Genomic DNA, 24,101 nt, shown 5'->3' with positions numbered 1-24,101 from the left:
GTTTTACTCTCGGGCGCTTTTCCGCCTCGAGGTGTTCAGGAATGCGGCTGACGCGTAGCAAACAGAAAGGAAAGGAGGAGGAGGAGGCGGTGGGCAGTGAGACAGATGGAGGGGTGGAGGGAGGAAGGGAGGAAGTGAGAAAATAAAGGAGAGGATGAGAGGTTTGGCCGAGGGAGATGTGAGTCAAGGCGGTTCATTGTGTGCAGGCTTCATGCTGTAGGTGCAAGGACGAAATCTCCTTCAGAACAGTAAACACACCACGATGCCGCGTTCGGCTCGACCCGTAACAGATCGCATTACTTTATTGCTACCCGCATTGATTAATGAACATTGTTGACAATTAGAATCATAATTTACATTTAAAAAAAGTAATTTCTGTTGAACTGAAACATTATCCAAAAATCTCTGCCAACAAGTTGTGAAAATCTTGAAAAAAAAAAAATCACGTATTTGTTCCCTTTATTAAGTGCTTAAGTTACAATAAAAAGAGACAAAACATTATTTTTTGGAGGAGACTTTTTTACAGAGCTTTACGCTGAATATCCAACGCATTCATGAGTTGTGGGCGAACACAGTTTCATCATGTTGAATATTTGGTTCGACCCCAGTTCCTTCTGTGTTCCATGAAAATAAATCATGTTTTTCTTTTTTTCCCTCTGCGCAGAAAAAAAAAAACATCCAGGGAATGATTCTTTCTTTCTACCCAGCAGGAAAAAAGCTTTCTCTCAAGTGACCGGAGGACACCAGCTGGTGGAAGGATACAGGATGCAGTGGACAGTTTTAAACCTGCAAAAAACAGAGTAAAGAGTCACGTTAACGCCGGCAGGTCTTGAAATAATAGTCCGCAGAATGGCTTCACTTATAACCTGACGGTGTTGCAGTAATCAGTGTAATTACAGATGAATTCATGGATGAGTTTTTCAACATCTTGTTGGGACATTAGTCTTAGAAATGTTTTTTTAGGTGATAGAAGGCCGGCTTTGTAATTGTCTTTATGTGTCCCTGAAAGTTCAAACACAGATATCAGGTCTGACCAATGTAGTTGGTGCAATAGAAGTGTTTCCATTACAGTTTCAATTTTAAATAAATCTATTTTAACACGACCTCATCCTAGTGCAAAAATGTCTGACACGAGAAAAAACACAAGATTTTCCAAAATTGCTGTACTTCCATTAATCAAATTTATTTTCATAATTTGAGTTTGGGCAATTCTAGGTTTAATGGAAACATCAGCTATAGTTGGATGCTGAGCTGAGATCCATTAATACCAGGATTGTGGTTCTTCCACAGTGTGAACCTTGCTTGTAGTCGTCTACATGATCATCAAATATCTTCTGCAGCAGTGCTCGATACATTCCCTGTGACTTTACCCTGCCCTCTAAAAGCAGTACAGACTTCTTCTTCACCTCAAGGCCGACACATGCCTCATGCATTTAACATTTTCTCATGAACACGCCTGTACCGCAGCTTGGTGTGAATGAAATTTTCCCAGTATCCTCAAATTTTGGTTTTTAAAATTTGATTTACAATGTTCAAATAACATGCCAGATATCAGGAAAGTACAAGCACAGCTCAAGGCGATGTTTTTTTTTTTTTTTTTTTTGCACCATAACCTTTCTGTAACAACTTGAACAATTTTAACATTAGCAAACACGAGCCGTGGCAAGTTCAACAGTTCATAGAAACAGCCTGAGTCTCTCTCGCACGTTGCTCGTCTACTGTGCGCGCCCACCAAGACCACACAGCTGCTGCCCGAGGCTTCGGAGGAATTCAAAGACACTAAATACGTTCATTAAGACAGTAGGACACTGCTCACATATCTCTCTCATTTACAAATGAATGGAAGGAGAGACTAACCTGGAGGGGTCCTCCTCCTTAGAAAAGCTTCCCTTTACCTCGATGCTGTTCATCTTATTCTCAAACATCCCATAGCTCAGGGTTACCTGCAGAGAACAAATGGAAATACGCACAGCAATAAGAGAAGGAGCAACCGAGTCGGTTTCTGCGCGTTTGGCGGGGATTGTGTGTCGCCGTACCTGCTGCGGGAGGCTTCTTTGACTTATTAGAAGCAGGTTTTCTAGATGCGAGTGGAACAAAGGACAGTGGACCATAGCGACGCCCAGCATCTTCTCGACAATAAAGCCCACGGTGCAGTCGTCCGGGAGACGGATCCTGGCCGATGTCCGCTCGAAATGCGGGCCGCTGGAAGAGATTGCGTTTTTAGAGAACTTTGAATTTTGCTCTTTTATCGTAAAGGGGCATTTCAAGTGAATTTGCATTTTGTGGCCCATTAACTATGAGTAACTATTCATTACTCGTATTTTAGTGTTGATCCCCCCATCCCCCACAGAACTTAGTATTTTTGGTCTGATTCCCCCAACATGAAGCCCTGGGCAGCCATTAGTCTCACCTCTTTGAATGCAGCATGAATAAAGTCTTGCAGACAGCAGAGATTTACCTTGGACTCCTGCTTTGTGTCTTATGCTGTTTAAATGCCTTATTAGTTCATTTTCTTAACCCTTGTGTTTACAAATGGGGTCCAACCAACCCCACACACATAAAACTTGTATCATTTGCCACAGTCCTCTACGTTTGCCTCAGTCCTTGCCTCAGTCCTCTACGCTTGCCTCAGTCCTCTACGTTTGCCTCAGTCCTCTACGTTTGCCTCAGTCCCAGTCCTCAACGTTTGCCTCAGCCACAGTCCTCTACGTTTGCCTCAGTCCTTGCCTCAGTCCTCTACGTTTGCCTCAGTCCTCTACGTTTGCCTCAGTCCTCTACGTTTGCCTCAGTCCCAGTCCTCTACGTTTGCCTCAGTCCCAGTCCTCAACGTTTGCCTCAGCCTCAGTCCTCTACGTTTGCCTCAGCCTCAGTCCTCTACATTTGCCTCAGTCCCAGTCCTCTACGTTTGCCTCAGTCCTCTACGTTTGCCTCAGTCCTCTACGTTTGCCTCAGCCTCAGTCCTCTACGTTTGCCTCAGCCTCAGTCCTCTACGTTTGCCTCAGCCCTCTACGTTTGCCTCAGTCCCAGTCCTCTACGTTTGCCTCAGTCCTCTACGTTTGCCTCAGTCCTCTACGTTTTCCTCAGCCTCAGTCCTCTACGTTTGCCTCAGTCCTCTACGTTTGCCTCAGTCCTCTACGTTTGCCTCAGTCCTCTACGTTTGCCTCAGTCCTCTACGTTTGCCTCAGTCCTCGCACGCACAAGGGTTAAAACAAAAATCAAGCTGCAGGTTAACACAGCTACAAATAGTTGCTTCCCTGTGAGAACTCTCGTGTTTGCAGGAACGTGCATCATATTGGCTGCGTGCTTCAATGAGACATACATTCATAAACACGTTTTTTTTTTAATATTTATCTGTACCTGGCCCAAGGAGACATCTTTTCTGCCAGCCTTCGACTCAGACAGAACCCGGCACCTCCCGTGGCGAACCAGAACCGTACGTTCACCTGACAGACAGCACACGGACGCATGATCAATTCAAACACAGAGAAAATAAACAAATATCTCTTTTTCATTATTATTTTAAAGTAAAAAAAAAAGGTTTAAAAATAATTGTCTTCATTTTTAAACATTAAAAAGGCTTAAAGCTCACTAATCTAATACGTGACATACATCCACTACATGCTGACAGATATATCATGAATATGGCAAGATTCTGTTGTCTCATACATATCACATCTGAAAATGTGATATGTACTGAAAAACTATCAATAAATAACCACTTTACCACTCATCAGATTCACAAGAAATTATACAGATTAGAAAAGGAGCTCCGCCTTAATTTCATCAATTAGGACTATGTTAAAACTGTTAAGTAAATTTGCCCTGTCTCTCACACAGAACATCAGAAGAAATGTACGTCTGTCTCTGTCATGCATGACAGCGTTTAGCTTTTCTATTATTTGCACGTTTCCCTCCCCCCAAAACCAGATTACTATAAGCTCTTTCTATCCTATTTCCTAAGGCAGGTTGTGTCATTTTATTCAGTCCTGTATAAAACAGTTTCTTACTGGCATATATAAAGCTCAACATGTAGCAATATTAGGTCTGCAGAGGACATTTCTCTCCTTAGAGCTCTGTATATTTGATGTTTTCCCCCTTTGTTCTGTTTTACATATTCCACTTTTTTAAATTTATCCTGTTCATTTAACTTGTATTTTAAGATTTTTACAGACAGATTTACAGACAGGTCAATTATTTTTGCCTTTAGTTTTTACTCATAGCTTTAAACTTACAAACAACAAAGTCCAAGTAACCATTTGGACTAAAGCTTTTTAGATTTTACAGAATATCAATAAACAATGTCAATCCATTCACTTCTAGTATTATTTTAAGTTTATTACATTTAAATTCACCCATCCATTGGCTGCAGGGTTGTGGGAGTAAATCGATGGATGGATGGATGGATGGAACCTGATTTTTCTTTCTTCACAGACTATCTTTCTCTCATTATACTGTTAGAAAATGGTTACAGTTTGTAAAAGCTACATACTGCAGCTTTCAAGAGCAAAGTTCAATTCATCATCTGAACACTTAAAAAGTACAACAAAGCTTGGCCGTCCACCAAGGCTGAACATACAGCCAGAGCTAAAATGAAACAGTTTTAGCTAAACATATTCATGTGGACTATGGTGGCCTAATCAAAGTCCACCCTAAATCCACTTGGAAATAGCTCCGCATAGAGGCTCTCCATCCGGTCTGCCTGAACTCGTTCTGTTGTTAAAATGTCGGTCTCTCCATGTGCAAATGTAGTAGAGACGTACTGCAAAAAAAAAAAAAGAACAAACCTGCAGCTGTAACTGCAGGGAAAAGTGGTTCTGCAGAGAGACTGAATACAAATGCACATCAAACCGCAGACTTGTATTTATATGGACATTTGAAGCTTGTGTTTCTTTTTCCATCAGAGTTATGAAGGACTCTGAGTTTGTCTTCCACTGTAAATCCTAATAAAGTTCATTAAAGTATCAGATTGTAATGAGCCAAAATGTAAACTTCAAGGAATCTGAGTGCTACTGCGGGCAGCATATATGTTCAGAAATGCAATACTTTCTGTGAATTACTTTCATTGAATTTTAAACTGCTTACACCATTCCTTCACTATTTCTTCCCAGCCCCTTTTTTAATTTGGTTGTTTCTTTATTTTCCTCTTTCTTCCCCCCCATTCCTTCTTTCATCCCCCTGCTGCTTCTTAATAGTGCCAGGAAATCGAAAAGAGACGTACAGCTAGTAGATACCAAAAAAGAGAGAGAGAGAGAAGGGAGGGGTAGAGGGAGAGGAGCCTGACATTTGTCTTTATTTTCTCCTCCAGAGAATGAGCGAGCTAAAGGAAGGAAAGAGAGGGAGCAGGAGAGTAACAGGAAGCAAAGACTAATAAAGATCTGTTTTCAATATAAATGGATGCAATCAGAGCAGAGAATGTGACACCAAAGAGATGAAGAGAGCAATTTCGAGATACGAACAAGAGATTGAAAAGTGCAGAGAGCTTACTGGAATCATGATGCACTTAAACGCAACATAGGCATTAATTCTGTTAGCTTGTGGACGAATTTGTGCATACAAACGCACACACTCTCACACGCACACACACTCAGACATGAATAGATCTATGCTCATTACTACCCTGACACCCAGCACCTGTTGTGTATTTAAAGAGACCTCATTGTTTGTGAGCAGCGCTGCTTTTGTGTGCATTCAAATCAGATGCTAATCACTCAAAAATGCTCCCCAGGTGAGCCGATGTCACAAACACAAATTATTTGCATTCCTCTTTTCTGGTGCCCAGTGGCTGAGCACATGGATTTTGAATGACTGCTGTAAATATTTAAATATTTGAAAGAAATTGCGATCCATGACTAAAGTTCATAAAAACGTGGCAGAATTTTTCAGACTACTGAGCCGACCGGAATAAAAGAGCCACACACTCAAACTATATATTGTCTATAAGCATGCCCAAGTTGTTATATTGAAAGATTTTTATTTTAATTTTAATGAAATACTTACTGGTAATATACACAATAACGCAACATAAATACTTTTTCCGAACGGCGCCTGTAACATGGCTGCTCAAAAAGATCTACAGTAGCCTACAGGGAAAAGTCAGTGATGGCTATCTTCACACTAAAACCACGAAAGTCGTCTTTTTCTGGGTCTAAATTAAACAGCCTCTGCGTTACTTTGTGACAATTTTGTCGATCTCTCTTTTTTGTTGCCGCTCTCAATGTCACGTTGGTCTCTAAACGGATTCACTGTTGTGCCAACTGCCCTCTTCATCACGCAGCAGTCCAGCCTTTGGTAAAAAGTCATCTATTGGCCGCAACGCAGTGTACAAAGTGTTGAAGAAAGTAGCGGTTTGTGGTCCAGAAATTACGGTATTTATGTGTTTATTTATACTATGTTACAATGGTTAGCATACATCTACTAATCTGCTAACTTGCTAATAGCAGAATAAGTTTTTCATTTAGCATCTTTTTGCGTTTTAGCTAACTTTTTTTAATATATTTTACTGATTTTCAACAGGGCTAAAAGGCCGTTGACTGAGGTTACAGACATATTAAGCATTTCTTTTGCTCAGAATCAGGATAAAACACAAAAAGCAACATAACATACATAGACTGTCATTATGGGCTCTTTGCACCTCAGCTTCCGCGTTCGGGGTAAAGCGGCTCGATTGTTTCCGATCCAATACAAATATCATTTACATTAGGTGCTTTCAGGGCTTGGCCAAGGTTTGTACATCGATCCGAAGCCCCAACAAGTAAGCTGGAGAAAGGTATTAAGATGTTCGCCTCGTTATACATTCACTGACACGAAGGTGAGTTTTACTTAAACTTTGTGGCTAACATTAACGTTAGCTTATGCTAGTAGGCAATATTCTCGGACATTGTTCTTGTAAAATGTGCTATTTAAGTATCTAAACATTCTAACGGACAATGTATTTATCTTATTTTCAAGTATATTATGTGTGTTTATTGTCGTTAGTGTCACAGACTAACGGGGAGGTTACGGTTTGGGCTTTTTACTAACAAAGCCTGACGAGGCACAACAAGCCTCATAGCTTAACAGTAGCGCAGCTCTGGTGTCAGAGATCTGGTTCAGCTGTTCAGGTTCAAAGTTGCTGCTTTTAGAAAAATATGACCGTGTTGCTTCATGTCTCCATGTTATTTCGTTTTATTACCTTTGCATGTTTCTTGTGAAGAGCTCAGATAGGACGGTGTTTACAGCAGGATGTACAGGCGGATCAGTTGCTCGGCTGTCTGGCTCTGGTCTGCTCTCTCGTTCCCATAAACTCTTTCAGGCTGAATATAGAAGTGATTCCATGGAAATAACTCAGGGAGGCTCCTTTATTTACCATCCGTGTCCCCGGTAGTTTTAGGCTGATCCGGAGTGAAGTGAAGGCTGCAAACTTTGCTGTGCGGCGTTAGCTGGTAGCGGCAGATATTTACAAGCCATCTTCTTAATTCAGGATCGCTTGGAAATTAATGAAAACTTAAAAGCCCATTATATTAGGAAGACAACAATGTTAATAGTATTGTTTTTTTGCATCTGAAATACGACTTAGTCTTTTCTACCAGTCATGGTAACTCAAAGCGGAAAAAAGTGAGCCGCATTAGCTCCTGGAGATGTGACGTCAACGCCTTAGGTGCAAAGAGCCCATTAGTTTCTCTCTCATCCACTAAATTATGTTGGAAAACATTTTCCCAGTCTTCCACTGTAGCCGGTTGAGTTTTATTCATTCTTGCTGTAACACTTAGCTAATGTTAATAATTAGTGAAATTAACCTTTTGCTAGCTGTACCCAGCACTGCTATGGTGCCTAGAAAATTTGTGACAAACCTTCAAGTGTTTTTTTTTATTTCAGTATATTTGCCACATGCAAGATGTTCTTGACTTATGTAATTATTTAATTAAAATAAATATATGTAGTTTTAGTCTTTACTTGCCTTTATTTCTTCTTAATGTATCACTACAGCAAGGCAAAGGTATTAAAGTTTTAGGGCTGAAATTCAATAAATAAAAAAGTGAAGAGCACAGTATATAGTCAGCGTACCGTTTTATTTCCGTCCAGCAGTTCGTGAGCAGTGATGGGTTTGTCCAGACTCGGCTTGCCCACGTAGATGTCGCCCTCCTGGGGGAACGTTGAGAGCAGAGAGAGGAGACCCTCGGGGTTCACATAGTTATCATCGTCTACGTGGCAAAACCACCTGGAGAAAAACACAACGAAGGAGAAAAAAAGCTTACACCTATTTGGATATTTGCAGCCAGGCACATTAACGCTTTCAAAAGTGCTTTTTCACTATGTTGGCTCATTCTTGCAGCACTACAAGAAGACAATGTGCAACTGCTAAACCAAGTAATGACTGAAGTCAACAGTAAAACTTTATAGTACATTTTTTGTTACTGCTTTGCATTTATTGTTTTAAGCTTTAACTGACATTGTGTGAACACTATGGAGCCGTTGATTTGTATGCTAGAGATCCTTGAGCGTTAGAAAAGTTGCTGTCTTGAGAGTGTTATTGGAGCAGTTAGTTTGTCTCCTATTCATCTTGAGGAAAAACAGAACATAAGTATTATAATCCATCTCCCGTTAGTGCCCCAATTATTCCTCTGTGATTGCTTTCTCACCAGAGAACCATGTGAAGTCCTCAGAGTTTTCTGTATTAGCAAACAGAAAACTCATACCAAACCACTTTAAGGGCTATTTTGCACTATATATATATCTACATAATTTAATCTAAGTCAATTTAAAGAAGATGGGTTATAAATTCCAGAACCAAGAGGCGTGGCTATAAACCTCATAAAGGCTGCTTTAATCTATTGTGGGAGTCTTATTATTATACATATTTTTATTAGCTTTTTGTAGTTTGAAGAGATAAAACTTTACTGTTAAATTCAGACATCAACACAAGTTCCCTTAAAGTTAAATTTTGATATCACTGTGCCACTTAGACACGTACATATTCATTATGGACTTGAATATCATGTTAATTTAGGGATCTTAATGGGATTAATCATAACGCTGCAAAGAACTTAACTGATTTTAAAGAAGAGTAATTGGGTACACAAGTTTCCAAAGCCTAATCCAACCAGGGTCAAGATTATATATACAGCCTCAAATGTGTCCTTGAATATACTAAGATTTGGTTAAATGTCCCCATAACTAATTCACACACAAACCATGTGTGGATTTTTTAAACCATCAAGAACGTTCTTCAATAATTCTGGCTGCATATTAAATGTGTTACAAAATTAAAAATTAATTTTCTCATTAAAAATCCCAAGCTGGAACCTTTGTATTCATTTGTTCCTGGTATAACCGTAAAGCGGACACACAAGCAACATTTGGAAACAAAAACAATGGACAACAAAATTAACCCTCTGTGAGCCAAGAGCAGCATGTCATTTTTGCTTCAAAATATTATCTGATGGGACGCCGGAAAAGACTGTGGTGGTGTACAAGTTGTGCAAAGAGGAGTTAGCTAATCGCCGGAGATACCATCCCAAAGCTAAACAGGTAGCAGCAAACACAGACGTCTCCAATGTCAGCTAATGTCAGCGTTCACATTTCAAAAGAAGTATTTTTTTCAAAGGTCTTGCATGAATGATGGGTATAAAAGCACTTTGCACCAGTGTGATGGTTGAAGAACCTAAATGACAGATTAGAAACAATAAATATCTTTGTTGTTGAGCTCATACGTCTATTTATTCAATAGTTTAGTAGTAAAAAGGGTTTCTGAATTGAAAGTGTTGCTTATTTGGTTGATACATGGTTTTCAATTAAAATGTGAATAATAGAAATTAATTAATTACAGACCTTGCAATTAAGGCTATTAAAGATTTTAATCGAGTCTCCACCGCTAGTTCAAACACATAATTACAAACCTAAAGCAAATGTAATATTGAAAATGAGTGTATGTAAATGTCTAAACGCTGCTATATTTACATATAAAAATAGATTTTATGAAAATCCTAACTCCATCTCAAAAAGCCCCTTTCTTCCAAACCTCCATCTGCTCCAGTGATAATACAAGACAGACATTTTTACTTTAGTTTTATCCCATCTTACTAAAAATTACACATAAATTGTTGGACGTCAGAAACTTGTGTGGAAAACTTGAGCAGCATTTCTTCTCCGTGTCATTTCCTTAACAGAGTGCGGGGAGGCCTGACTACAAAAACTAGAAAAACACGTTTTAATTTAATGACGCATAGATGTTCAAGTGGAGCTCATCACTCTTTCCTCCCGCAAAGTGTTGGTAAATGAGCTTGGACCATCACAAAAGCTCTGGAAGGACATAGGATTTTTTTGCAGAGTGGCTCTCGCTATAAAGCTATTTTTGTTCCGGGTTTCCCTCTCTCATCCAAGCATAATTTTTCTGCCATATTAAACCCAGCAATCAAGCAGCTTGATGTACTTCTCCCATCCCAATTAGTGGACATAATGACAGAGCGCCCTTCTTTTTTTTTTCCAGACCAAAAACACGTCATCCACAACATCAGAGTCCAAGTAACAAATCTGTTGGTTCCAAATGAAAATCGTGTCTTCTTTTCTCCCCCCCTCTGCCGTGCTATCGGCCAATGAGGGCCATTTTCCAAACCAAACAGCTTTAGTCTCCACTTCCACTGGACTTCAGTGAAACCAGTGGATGTTTACTCAGTTTGGGTTGGAACCAGGCTGGGGGAGAAAAAACAACAACAAACAAATCCTTAATTTTCTCTGCCATCGTTATAGCAGTTCGTCAGGGCCTTGGTCACACAAGCTGTTGAATTTAAATGTATTTTCCACAAATAAAATGTATATTTCACACTGCCAGTATACTGTTGAGGAGCCTTTATCTGTATATGTGCTATCTAATGCAAATTTAGGCTGGCAACGAGCAAAATACTGGCATGTTGCCGAAGATATTCAAATTCACATCCGGCAGCAGGATTTTATTATTCTAATGTTGAGCTGTTTTGTGTGAACAAAATGAAAAATGAGGCTAACCCTAACCCTAAGCAAATAAAAAGTGTATGGTATGAATTAAGACGTTATCATGTAGGAGCTACATAAGAAAAATAAATCACCAGGGGGTATCTATGGGGAGCCAAATACGTGAAAAAATATTTGCTTCTTTAGAGATGTCTTGTTTTTGTTAAGGAAAGAAATACTATCCAAAGCAACCTTGTCCTGTATGAGAATATATTTGCCCCAAATTTCATAATTAATCACCAGCCACACACACGTTTGCGTGGCTCTTTGTGCTGACTTTCCATAGACTTCCATTCATTTCTACAGCCTAAACATAACCTTAACCCTAACCAAAACTCAATTCACATCTTAGCCCTAAACCCCTGACCCAAAAACAGCGTTTCCCGTTGTGGGGACCAGGCTTCGGTCCCCACAAGGAGCAGTGGGTCCCCACAACGTAGTATGTGTCAGGAAAATGGTCCCCACAAGGTATTAGAAACAAACGCACGCACACACACACACACACACACACACACACACACACACACACACACACACACACACACAGGCCTGTTGAATCAGGAAATCACTTAAATAGAACCTGTATGACAACTAAGATAACGAAAAAAGCAAAATGTCATAACATAAAAAATTTCAACAGATGATAATGACATTTATCGGCCTAACAATGGGTACAAAGTCATTCCTGTAGTTTTGGGACTTCATCTTTAAATGAACTGTGAGGAGTCTGGTATGTGGTCTGCAGTGCGTCTTACCTCTTGTTTGAGGCCATGAAGCCGTCGTACTCGACGGACATCTTGCAGGACAGAGCCTGCTGGCTGTGATCTGATTGGCACCCCGTTACCACCATGTTATAACCTGGACAGCGAGGGGATGAAAGTAATATTAAAAAAACAATCAGAGGACAGCTGTAAAAAGATGAGTTCAAAAGGAGAAAAGTGGAAATAAAAATAATGCAATTACTTGAGCAGAGAATAAGAAATTAGATAAAGAAACAATGAAAACGTGTGTTTGGCACAAGCGCCTCGGACAAAATGCGACCCCACATTCGGTCTTCGGCTTTTTCATAAAACCTCTCCACATGATTTTGAGGCCCCAGCGGCAGTGATCTGCTTCCATTTAGCCGCTGATTTAGGGTGATGAGGTCTGGCCTGGCACTTTGTGTTTAAATTGACCATCCATTAGATGTCATATCAGCTGGCGAAATAGACTAGAAATGAGAAGCTGGCTGGAGACGAGGAGCCCGTTTCGAGCATTACAGCGGATGTCAAGCGGTAAATCTGCCTCAGCGTCATCGCAAGCAGCAAATGTGTGAGAGCGGACCGCAAGGTTGTAGGTTTTGAGGGGCACGCTGTGTACATGCAGGTGGATGTCCTTCAAATTCGGACTGGCGTGCCTCTCTGTGCCTGTCATGCTGAAAGAAGTAAATGTCTGCTCATTCCGTTGGTGTGAGGATGATTTATGTGGGAAAAAAACATTGAAAAGAGATAAGCAGATATGATAGATGTGCCTTAGAGCATCAAGAGCTCTTAGGCACTTTGGGGTCTGCAGCCTGCGGCTACATGTGGCTCTATGGCCACATGTAGCCACATGTGGCTCTTAGAAATTTAGATAGGAAATGTTTTTGATCATGGATCAATGAGAAATGATCATTTTAGGAGTTTCTCCATAAGTTCTTTTTCAAAATGTCCATATAGAGACTTTTAAAGTAACTAGCTTCTAATATGCTACATACCCTTCTTGATTTTCCATATTTATGCCAAAGGCTCACCTCATTCTACAAAATAGTTTTTTTCTCTTGTAATAGATGAGACATTTTGTTCTAAAGTATGAAAACAGAAAAAACAATCTTACTTTAATTTTGACAGCTATCATAAAACATTTTCTGTAGTACATGTTTAGCAAATTATCTTTTGCAGCTCCAGGCAAATGTTATGTTGTAGCAGCAGCTCTTTGAATGGAAGAGTTTGCTGAGCCCTGATCTAGAGAGACTATATATATATATATATATATATATATATATATATATATATATATATATATATACATACATACATACAACGACTTGTGAATGTATTTATCAATCTTGCATTCCAAATTGTATGTCTTTCGATGGGATTGTCATAGAGAATAATCTGTAACTGTGAAGTGGAAGGTATCTAGTTTTAATTTGTATTCAGTCCTTTTACCATAACCCTTCTAAATAAAACCCAGTCCATCTTCAGAAGCCACCTTATAGGTGAATAATCAGAGAAACAATTAGTAGCCATGGTAACTCAAGAGCTGCAGAGATACAAACCTGAGTTTCTATAGACAGGACTATTAAGGGCCTTGTACATAAGAGACAAATATCCCCCTCTGCTTTTTACAAATTTGAAAGGAAAGGGATGAGAGTAAAGCCTTAGTTCAGAGAAAGCTATAAGAAGTCATATTTTAAGTTTGCTAAGCATGTGATCAACAGGCATGGAGTCAAGACCAGACCTTCCAAGAGCAAGAACAAAACCAGACCTTTCGAGCCCAAAGCCAAGGCAAACTGTTTAGAGTTTAACTATTTTTTGAGCACCACAAAATGCAAAAATGAATTTTAAAAGTGTTTATTCTTCAACCCAAACTATTTTTTGGTATTAAATTAATAATTGCTATCATAATCTAAAAAGTTATTAATTGCAGCCACATATTTACACACAATCTCTAAACTTCATCAGCTTACATTGTCCAAGAGGTGAATGATCAATTTGGAAAACCAGTGAGAGTAATAAAGATTTGCTACGTCTAACATGGAGACCAGTTCTGCAGAGACCAAGACCAAAACCAAGACCTCACAGTCCAAGGCAAAGACCAGGCCCAAGACCAGGAAACAAATAAAATTGAGAACAGTCCGGAGCCCTCATGTCGTCCCCTCTGTCTGACATGGTGGTGGCTGCATCCTTTTACAGGTGAAATGAAGGTAGGAAGGTGGATGGAACTAAACATGGATGAAAATGTGCTGGAGGCATCATTAGGGTGGAGCCTGGGCCGCTGGGCAGAGGTTGACCTTCTGACCAGAACCATAAACCCAGAGACACAACGGAGCGCTTTAGACTAAAGCATATTCAGATGTGCAGCGGCCCAGTCAAAGTCCATATATTCAATTGAGAATCTGCTGACTTTTCAGACTTTCATTTGCAAAAAAATGTAAAAACCATAGTTGTTTTTCCTTCCACTTTGAAAATTGCACACTACTTTGTGTTGGCCTGCTTATCAAAAGGCACAATCTGTAGAGTTGATGGTGTATGAATACTTTTGAGAGGCAGTGTAGATGTTTATTAAAGTGTGCCTCTTAAAACTGTGTTAATAATATTGTAACTACTTACCCTTTGAACTTAACTCTTCATCCTCTTTGTCTGTGAAAATGAATGTCTAAAAAAAGAACAAAACACAAACACATTCCTTTAATTACCACTGGTTATTCTTTGTTTTCTTCTACCACATATTCTAATTAGGGGACAATTATTTAAGCAATTATATTTCAAGACATGCTACCCACTTTACATGAAGCCAATTCGGTGAAATATTAATATTGTTCCCCAACTTCAGGTTGAATAATGAACAGCACGACAACACATATGCAGAAGCACACACAGTCCAAGAGGCTCTATGAAGCATCACTTGGCTGAATCAGTCTCATGTTTACCAGCTAATAAACCGTAAATCACATATTGAGATTCCTCCTTATTTCCCTCGTTTGCATCCAACCAGACAGACGGCTGCAGAAATCAAACTGCAGTGCGATACTGCCATCTGGTGATGCAAAACTCCCCGGAAAGGAAGAAATTTTGTAACAAGTGGATTTCATCATCAGGGTAATCTTTTTAATACTAAATACCATTGTGTTTGTACCAGTAGTTAAGTTTAAGACGAATGTATGTACATTGCACAAAAGAAACATCCAAGTTTTTAGGGATTTTTTTTTTTTCGGTATAAAACACTTTACAAATACATATTTTACCTGCTTTTTTTAATATTGCAGTAAAAACTGAGAAGCTTGTCATGTGATATTTGTTCAACAACTGCTTAAAAAAACACCATTGTCTTGATTTTATGAGATTTCTTAGACATTTAAAAGTTTCTACAATCATACTGTTTTTGTTTTTTTTTTTTTTGCGGTTTTTTTTTTTTGTGTTTTCTTTTCAAAACTGATCCAGCGTGAAAGGGAAGAGTGGAAACTTTAAGGTGTGCAGGTCTCAGAAACTGATGTTTGCTCCGAGGGTTTGGGGAAATGACTCCATTTGCACAGTTCATCAAGCTGAACCGTTTGGTGCATTCGTCTGTCTCTGCCAGCGGGGCAATAAATAACCTCAGAGTGAGACAAATCACCTGTTAGATAAGATAGAAACAAACACTAACTAATGTTTTATTCAAAGGGCCTTAATTAATGTTTTGGATCCAGTATAAGCACCTTAAATATTCAGTTCCAGATATGTTGAAGAAGGTTTTGCCCAGTGTTAAAGGATGTTGACGAAAGCATTAGGATGAAGCAACAATTCAATATTATTATTACTATTAGTAGTAGTACTTGATAAAACATGACAAATATTTAAACCATAAGTTTTGATTATTAGTGCATGATATGATACTAACATTTGAACATTTTAACATCGGTATCTATCCAATACGTAAAAGTTGATGTGACCAACCGATATTTATTTTTATCTTGTTGCCGTCTGTTTCTGGTCTTTTTTTTCCCTTCTAAGGTGTTGAAACAGTGGTGAAATATATGTATAATATCTGTAAATATTGGCTACAACAGCGATATTGACATTGGATATCATTATCGGCCCAAACTTTTATATTGGTTGTGATGGCCAAATCCATGGCCACACTCTGAAGTCGGTAACCCTTTTATGCAGTTTATTTTTTCATTCAAACACAACACTTTAGTTTAAGTAAAACATTTTAGTTGATTTGGATACATTTGTTCTTTATGTTAGCGCGCACATTTAGTCAACATGTGTATTTATATCGACTTTAAAGTATTATTTGTTTGCTTAAGATTAACTTTGTTTTCTTTTGCCGGTGCTTACCTGCCTTGGAGTGGCCAGACAGGAGATGGGGTCCAGGGCTCAGCAGGCATAGGTGCTAATTGGACTGCACCATTAGTTCCTGCTGGCAGGGGAAATTTGTAATTTCTTTATTTAGATAAGTTTTGTATTCAAGTAAATATTAGTATTTAAACTTTAATATTTTTTATTTTCATTTTGTGAGTCTTTAGTTTAGCCAAACTTAGCTGTAATGTTATTTGTTTTTGTGTGTGTTATTGTATTCTGTTTAGATACCCCTATTGTGTCTTAATTGGTCTGATCAGCCAGCTTATATACCCCTGTGTGTCATTTCTTTGTTAGGTCAGTTATGTTTGTTTGTGCAGCCAGTTTGTTTATACTTTTTGCCTGAGTTCAGTTTTGTTTCTTTGACCTCTTTTATGAGCTCAGTTTATCTTGTCATTTATAATCTTTGGGTTAAAATAAAAAACCCTATTTTTCTACTTAATATCCTGTGACTCCTTCTGTTTTTTTAACTCGGTCCATCACATTGGTGCATCCCAAGTTTCGACACCTGTAATCTTAGGATAATGCAACAAGATGACAAAAATAACATCAATGTATTGGTAAAAGTGGGAAGAAGACCAAAGATGCATTACTTTAATTTAGAAATACATTCCCAGTAAGAAAAGTTGTAACGCTTAAAATATCCCTAATTCATAAACTGTGTTTGTGATATGAAAATGTTTTGATGTTGACAACAAGAAAATATCAAAGTATTTTTTTGCCATTTACATGTAGATTTTAACTGCTTTGAACTAGACTCAGTTAATATCATTTCCAAAACAAACACCCTGCTAATAGAATATGAATGTAAGTTCACATGCATTAACTTTAGTTGAGATTGCAAACTCTCTTTATATATATTTAACTTCATCATTAGTTGAAATATTCCTATTGAAATGAATAAATATGATAAAAGTCACTATAATTATTCTTATTTGAACAGCAGAACATGCAGGGAATATTCTTATTTATTGTAGAATAACTCACTCCAGCTGGTCTCAATCTAAAGTGGAGCCAAATAATTACAAATGCTCTTTGTGTGTGTGTGTGTGTGTGTGTGTGTGTGTGTGTGTAGGTGTGTGTGTGGGTGTGTGTGTGTAGGTGTGTGTGTGTGTGTGTGTGTGTGTGAGCGTGCGTGCGTGCGTGCGTGTATTTTTACTAATAGTTTAAAGGTTTTATACATCTACGATGTTGCTTCAAATAACTACTATTCAATATAGAGAAATTTAAAATATTCTGAACATGTAAGACTTTTCAAAGAAATGGCTAAATGGAGTCCAGACGCCCTAAAACATTAAAACTGTCTTTTAATTTAACTCTGAGGTGAAAAATGGAAACTAGACATCAACTTTAGCATTTAGCATCATCAGCCACTCTTGTAGTGGTATGCACCACACAGGCCATGCCGCCCTGGCACAGAGCCATATCATCCATCGATAATAAAAAATAAAAACTGAATATAATAATCCACTGATTACCTTTTTGGTCTATTTTAACCGAGCTAACTAAATTGGACTGTCTGTTAAATTGTGAATTAAACTCTGAATGGGTCACAAAAACTTTACTATGCCAGATTTTTTTTATATTTATTTTTTTTCTCATGTTCATTAATGAAAAATCAATAAATACATTTAAATACTGATGATCAGTCACATGCCACCAGACCATCTACTGTGCTTGTGTTTATTACAATTTTCAGCTACTTTCAGTGTAAGAGGCAAATCCCCTATTGAACACACCATTTACTGTTTTATTAAAAGTGAAAGAAACTTTCATTTTAATCTTCTTTCTTCTTCCAAGCAATGTCAGTCAGTCACTCAATAGATTGTCAGTGTTATATAATTTTAATAAGAGTGAGACTCTTCTCTGCCTCATTTGTCGTCCCAAAAGCTCTTTTCCAAACCTGATTCAATCCCTCCCTGTCACTCCTTGGTCAGTTAAGCTGAGCAAAGGAAGAGGACTAATAAGACAACTTTTCATCTTGACTAATTCCCCCACAGCTCACAAAATGTTGGCCTGCAGTGCCTTGTAAAAAGAGTCAGGCACACACCATTATTCTTGGATTTAAAAAGGAAAATGGTGACGAGTTTCAGTGATAGTGCTACAGTCCAGCAAGATAACGACTCAAACACACGTCAATTTTAAAATGTAGAATTAAACCTTACAGACACTGATGGCCCCAACACCAGCCTGATGAAAATCTGTATGTTATTCTTTAAAGGGTTGGTATTATGTGTTTTCCAGACATATAGTGCCATTTTATAGCACAATCAAGTAAATATATTACCTTCAGCTGTTCTAAAGATGCTGCATTCATCAAACATAAAAGATATGTTTATCTTTTATGTTTAAAAGATAAACATATCTTTTAAACATAAGATATGTTTCAGAACTCCACCTGAAGGTGGAGTTCTGAAACTCCACCTTCAGGAAGTCATTAATCACAACAAAGTTCCACTACGTGTTTATAAACATTCTGAGGAGCATTGGACTGTTACGCCAGGTGTTTGCTAATTCCTCCTGGCTAGTCTGAAGGAGCTGGTTGAGGAAATAACATTATAACTTAATATAAAGCCAAAAAAAAAAAAAAAAGTAAATTTGACATAATAATGCCCTGGTGGTAGGTTTTAAAGAAAACCTACCACCAATCCTGTTGAGATGGCTACAGAAACCAAGAGGTTGGCAGCAATTTGCCTCAAGACATTTGGTCAAATATTAGTTGGGGTGTATGCATATACCTGTGTGTATATAATTATGACCGTTTGTAATTTAGAGGAAGTATTCGATAATTTCTAACGTGTAGTCTGCTCGATTCTTGACTGACCTGTTTTTACTCAAGTAAAATAAAAAGCAGCCATCCAAAAAAAATTACTCAAGTAAGACTAAAAAATCATTTGCTAAAAAGTATAATCAAGTATTGAGTAATCGATCAAATTATCTATCATTTAATATTTCAGAGTTACATACTCAGACAGACAAAAAATATATATCTTTTTTCCTAATCAGTTTCAATAAAAAACATGAGAAACGTTAACAAAAACTGCAGGTGTGTGTCTTTGTCAGGTGAATTTTTGGTCAAAACATGTTTGTTGTTCATTCAGTGGGTAGAGAATCCAGAAATTTCACTCAAGTAAGTGTAGAAATACTTCATAATAAAATTACTCAAGTAAAAGTAAAAAGTACAACATAGTAAAAATACTTCTAAAAGCACATTTAAAAAAAAAAAAAAAGTTACTGAAGTAAATGTAAATGAGTAAATGTAGCTATTTACTACCCAACTCATAAATATTTGTACATGTATACGTACACAGGGGGCCTCTGTAGTGACCTTTCACCCTGCTTCTTTCCTCCTAACAGGGTGTTAAGTATGACGAGGTTCATTCTGTTCTGCAATCTGTGTCTCCACTTCCTGTTCTGTGACCAGTTTCCGTTTCGGTATTGTTAACAGAGTGGCTGCGCGGCCGCTGCTTCCCCTCAGCCGAGGCAGCCTGCCTGCAGAGCTTCCTGTGTGTTTGTGAACGCTCTGCTGCTGCAGTGCTGCATGTTGTGTGCGTTCCTGTGACTACATGTGGCCTGGTTTGAAAATGTAAACAGTATTTGAGAAATAGTTTAACTTTTGGAGGCAAGGTAAGGAGCGGGGAGCGATAGAGCAAGGATTAAAAATAAAAAAACAAACAAAAAACAAGTTACTGCTGTTTTTGTTAAAATAGAGGAAGCTACTGTCTCTTGACCTTCCGTTTTCACTCATGATTATGACTTTTCTTCAAAGCCTCCATTCTAAGACACATTAAGGAACAAAAAGCAGGAAATGACACAAGGAATGCTTTAACAAAGCAGCAGTCATGATTGTGTATTTATTTTTGAATATACAACTCTGTTTGATAAATGAGCCTATATATAAGTCAATTATGATATCAGGACCAACTCAAATGTTTTGGATTTTTTCCCAAACTCTCCTCGTTTTGAGCCCAGCTGGACAAATCAAACGTCCACAGACTGGAGATGTGGTTCTGTGACATAAACACATATTTCATGTGAAATGTTTTGACCTGCAGAGTTAAAGCTGTGAGGCTTGCTGGATTTCAGCAAAAGTATGCTGTGTAGGGCCAAAACAAAAAAGACTAATCATGGTAAAGTCGCGTTGTGTTACTCGTAATCTTTAAAAAATAAAGTGCTCTAACTGCAGAATAAACACAGCAAATTGGGAGACTTTTTGACAGAGGCTGCAGGTTTTACAGCGTTTGATATCTACATTATTTATTAAGCTGGAATAGAATCCATTGCTGAATCATTTTTGTTGGAGAAATTTGCCTGCAGCCCCTTTTAGCAGGTTTTAACATCATCTAACCCTTCTAAATGTGTAAAAGTCTCTATAAAACTTTGAAAAAATCAAACTTTTAATCTGACTGAATGTATGCATTCACTCAGAATGCATACATTCTGAGTGAATGGAGTGAATATCACTCCATTCAGTGAAGTTATTCACAGTTAGTGTTTTTTTTAAGACACTTAAAAAACATAACTGTTTATGTTTGGGAGTATCACCAGTGCACTGCAAAAATACAAAAGTATTTTTGGCCTAGTTTCAAGCTAATGTCTCGTTACACTTGAAATAATACAAAAATATCCTACAAGTAACTTTTCAGCACAATGTTGGAGCTTGTTTTAAGTCAATAATGCCTCAATATTGATGAAAAGTTACTATAAGTGAAATAATCTGCCAGTGGAACAAGAGAACAAGATATTTTTAGCTTGTGGGGAAAATTTGAAAACATAAAAACTGGAACTTTAAAGAAAAAAGTTTTTATTTTTCTACCTCTCCAAAGCAAAAACTAAGTGGAACTTTTGATACTTTGAAGACCAAAATGAAAATAACTCATATAAAATAACTTTTGCTCTAATCTGTGTTTTAGTGTTTTCATTTTCATCTTTTATTTATTTATTTATTTATTGCATATTTTGAGTGTTCATTGATTTTACCTGTACCTTGTTTTAAAGTGCTTTATTAATAAAAGAAGTAGTAGTAGTAATAGTAGTAATTTGCAAAATAACAAAATCAGACAACAGAAAAATTTTTCTCTCAATATGAAATTGATGAAACATTAACAGAAACTGCAGGTGTGTGTCTGGTGGATTTTTTTGGTTAAAACATGTTTGTTCTCCATTCAGTGAAGTTATTCACAGTTCGTCAAGTGACAGTAGCGACACTTTATCATAACGTTACTCAAATAAAAGTAAAAACAACAGAGTCCAAGTAATCGAAGCCAATTACGACCTTGATGGATCGAAGAAAGTTCAGTTCAGTAAAAAAGATACATTATTGTAAAATAGACTCATTAACCTATTATATCTTCTGTATCAAAGTGTATTAATTTAATAGGTGGCAGTCATTTGAGGCAACATTATTGCATTGTTTGAACGTATCAGGTCTCCTTTCAGGCAGCTGTGCTTTTTGGCTGAGAAGTGATACAGACACTCACGTGCGCCTTGGTCCTTGAGATCCAAGTGTCCAAAAGGAGCGCGAGACGCGTCTTGTGGAACCTCGCGGTGGTTTTTACAGCCACGTAAATGTCATCCAGTCTGAGTTTGGGCTGCGTGGCGTGGACGCGCTTATCCACAGACTCTCCTCCGTTATTTTCATTAAGTTTGGACTCTCTTCCGCCGCCTTTGATGCTGCTGCTGTTATACACCGAGCGGTGTGCGGAGGGAACCTGCCCGATGGAGCCATGGCGCGCGCCGGCTGACGGGTGGTGAGCCACATTTGATTTGGTAAAGCTGCTGCTGCGTAATTGAAAATCCACAAAGACAACGATGAAAAATGTAAAAATTAGGACAACCAGGCTCCGACGGGTCCATCTTTTATGCATGGTGCGCCCAAAGGAAAAAAAAAACTCCTCAAAGATATTAAATTATTATAACTCTGTTTTTCTCATTTTAATCCAAACGTTTTCGGACTAAATTTGTAGCGGTTCCTCCTCCATCCGTGTGTCTTCTTCCTTCTTTACTGTCACAGTTCCTTTTATGCTCTCAACTCTTCTGACGGTTTCATGACAATCAGAGCGATTTCATAATCCTGTTCAATTTTTATGGTGGGGAGGGAGATTTTAAAATAAATAATAATTTATTGTATAAATACAATGAATTCATAAGAATCCATTGTAAAAGTTGAAAAAATCCCCTACCATGAATTTCTCTGTCTTTAGAGTGAGAGCCCTGCTCATGACGCCGCCTGTCACTCTAGCGTCAAGTTGGATGGAAGCACCTGAGAGGGGATTTCCTTTCTGTGCTTTCAAAGTAAAATATCACTAAAAACTTCCGGTTACCCTGGTCGAATAAATTTTATTCATCTTTATGACTGCATAATCTGGAAATCTAACAACTTAGATTTCCAGATTAGATTTTCATTATGGTGTACCTCTGGGTTCTGTGTGGGAGTTGTTGGTTTGTTCTGACTTACATGCTCCCTCTTCAGCATACTTTGAGCATTTTTAAAGTTGTATCATATTTCTCATCAGGTCTCTAACTGAACTTCTCATATTGGTGATTAATAAAAAGTTTGATGCTAAAAAAAAAGAAAAACTACCCGTAGTCTATAGCCTCTTATGCCAAATCATTCTTCAAGAACCTTGGGGTAAATTTTGCTCTGGTTTTACCTTAGATAGTCATGTCCAGTCTCTTGTTCATTCAAGTTTGTCATTTACAAAATATTGCTGCATTAAGTAGTGTCATCTGGAAATTGTTATTAATGCCTTAGTTCCTTCAAGATTGTGACACATTATTAACTTGTCTAAGCAAAGCATCATTGGACTGTCGCAAGTTCAAAAAGCTGCTGCCAGACTTCTAACCAAATTACTGCACTCATGTCAGACCACATCTTTATGCAGCTCCATAGACTCTCCATCCTCTCAAGAGTACGTTACAAGTTTTCACTTTGAATAGTCCAGCACCAGCGGCATACGTCTTGCAACACTTGTAAGAGGTTGGAAACTAAATCTGAAAGACTTTTGATCAGTAGCACCAGGACTTTGAAACTGTTCTTTTTAGTTTGGTGTCTGCAGACTCTTGTCTTGGAGTATATCATGAATAAACTGCAAGAGTACCTAAAGAATATTCATTGTTTGTTGTTCAAAATGAACATGATACAGGTGGAAAAGTCTACAAATCCAACAAACAGGGTCCTGTGTTTATGACTGCATTCACAAAATATTGTCCCAAAGCATCTTGTATTTGTAAAGGAATGAAATAGTTCCCAGTGGTTCTCTCTGAACTGGTGGAAGTCAATGCTCCATCAACTGTATACTGTTCCCAGTGCTTCTGTCTCCAGAGACTGCCGCCAAAAAGTTAAAGAGCTCGATACAATTAATTCACCTCAGACCCTCATCGCCACCTTTGTTTATTTGTCCTTTCTCAGCGTTCTCGCCTTACATCAATCCCTCCATCCCCCCCTCCTTTCTTGATCTCCTCCTCCTCTGACCAGCTGCCTTTCCCCTAAAAGAGCGGGGACAACGCCTCCCTTCCTCACCACTCTCAGTCCCGCAGGTATACCAGAGATGCCCGGGGAACACCCTGGGCCAAGAAAGACCTAGCATCACCTTACGGCCTCGCTGAAAAGTCCTCTTTCTAAAGCAACAAGCACAACACGGGCCTCACTTTGAACAAAGGACCAGTGGAGTCGAGGGACCAGAGCGCATTTCAAAGCTTTGTGCCAGATTTAAGGTCGAGTTCAGGCAGAGACTGGGACTGAGAGCAGGAGAGGAGATTGGGGATACACTGAGGAAGTCTTCAGATCAATGGAGAGAAAGTTGACTGGAAACTGTCCAACTAGAAAATAGACCTAATCAGTTGATCTAAGGATAACTTCAGCCACAAAAATTAGAGTTGTTAGAACAACAGTCGGAGCATTTACAAGAGTTTTAACTAAGAATGGTGGGTAAAAGCCAGAGTAACCAGACAAAGCCCTGGGGAGAACATGTAAGCTCAATGTAGAAGACCTCAGGCTGGGATTTGAACCCAGGACCTTCAAGAAGAAATTGTATTTTTATATCTACACTG

The 24,101-nt window shown here is 38.3% G+C and overlaps 1 protein-coding gene across 1 annotated transcript; it reads right to left on the bottom strand.

The window, feature by feature from the left end:
• Positions 1-265: 265 nt before the first annotated feature.
• Positions 266-22,321, bottom strand: mfng (MFNG O-fucosylpeptide 3-beta-N-acetylglucosaminyltransferase). The gene is made up of 8 exons (XM_014996333.2): positions 21,530-22,321; positions 14,319-14,364; positions 11,721-11,823; positions 8,044-8,197; positions 3,358-3,443; positions 2,037-2,202; positions 1,858-1,943; positions 266-786 (listed from the first exon to the last, which is right to left on the bottom strand). Exons 1-8 carry the CDS (start codon positions 21,914-21,916, stop codon positions 726-728), a joined length of 1,089 nt encoding a protein of 362 aa, XP_014851819.2. The 5' UTR covers positions 21,917-22,321; the 3' UTR covers positions 266-725.
• Positions 22,322-24,101: the final 1,780 nt, after the last annotated feature.

Source organism: Poecilia mexicana, unplaced genomic scaffold (genome assembly GCF_051168715.1).
Source record: "Poecilia mexicana isolate PSO_F unplaced genomic scaffold, ASM5116871v1 scaffold_2, whole genome shotgun sequence".
Taxonomy (NCBI): domain Eukaryota; kingdom Metazoa; phylum Chordata; class Actinopteri; order Cyprinodontiformes; family Poeciliidae; genus Poecilia; species Poecilia mexicana.
This window is presented reverse-complemented; position numbering and strand designations above follow the sequence as displayed.